At 53.8% G+C, this 948-nt stretch overlaps 1 protein-coding gene across 1 annotated transcript; it reads right to left on the reverse strand.

Annotated features, from left to right (window-relative positions):
* Positions 1-948, reverse strand: LOC100337924 (olfactory receptor 3A2). Its single transcript, XM_002719035.3, has one exon. The coding sequence runs from the start codon at positions 946-948 to the stop codon at positions 1-3; it is 948 nt and encodes a 315-aa protein (XP_002719081.3).

A 948-nucleotide genomic window follows, 5' to 3' on the forward strand; every position in this document is an offset into this window, starting at 1 on the left:
TCAGATCAATGACCGCCTTCCCACAAATATCCTCCTTAGAGTGGCCTGCATGTCAGAGTTTCTGAGGCTGTAGATCAGTGGGTTCAGCAGGGGGTTGATGACAGTGTTGAAAATCCCAACCCCTTTATCCTTATCTGAAGCCTCCTCTGAACCAAGTCGCATGTAGTTGAAGATACCTGTCCCGTAGAAAAGGCAAACCACAGTGAGGTGGGAGCCACACGTGGAGAAGGCCTTCTTCCTGCCCTCAGAGGAGCGGATTTGTAGGACTGCAGCTGCCACGTGGAGGTAGGAGGTGACAATGAGAATTACAGGTGCACCTGCCATGAGGATTCCCAGACCAAAAAGCAGTAGCTCGTTGAGCTGGGTGCTGGAGCAGGAGAGCTGGAAGAGCTGTGGGAGGTCACAGTAGAAGTGGTTGACCTCTTTGGGACCACAGAAGTTCAGTGTGGATATGGCCACGGTGTGGGTCAGTGCATTGGTGAAGGCACAAGCCCAGGACACAACCACCAATGTCCTCTGGACTGTCTGGCTCATGCGGGTGCTGTAGGTGAGGGGCCGGCAGATGGCCAGGAACCGGTCATATGCCATGGCTGTCAACAGGAAGCAGTCCACACCAGCTAAAAAGTGGAAGAAGAAGAGCTGGGAGAGGCAGGCATGGTAGGAAATTGTACGCTTGTGGGACACAAGGCAGCCCAGCATTGGAGGGACGGTGACTGTGATGCACCCAACATCCAGCACTGACAGGTTCCCCAGGAAGAAGTACATGGGGGAGTGGAGTTTGGGTTCCATCAAGATGGCAGCCAGGATGCTGAGGTTGCCCCCGACTGTGACCAGGTAGGCAAAGAGGAAGAAGACAAATAGCACAGACTCTAGCTTTCCAGTTTCCACCAGGCCCAGCAGAATGAACTCTGTAAGAGCTGTGCTGTTGGTCCCAGTTTCCAGACCCAT

Source organism: Oryctolagus cuniculus, chromosome 17 (assembly GCF_964237555.1).
Source record: "Oryctolagus cuniculus chromosome 17, mOryCun1.1, whole genome shotgun sequence".
Classification (NCBI taxonomy): Eukaryota; Metazoa; Chordata; class Mammalia; order Lagomorpha; family Leporidae; genus Oryctolagus; species Oryctolagus cuniculus.

Excerpts from the sequence above, each read along its gene's own strand:
- LOC100337924 (XM_002719035.3), bottom strand. The coding sequence starts at position 948 with ATGGGTCTGGAAACTGGGACCAACAGCACAGCTCTTACAGAGTTCATT.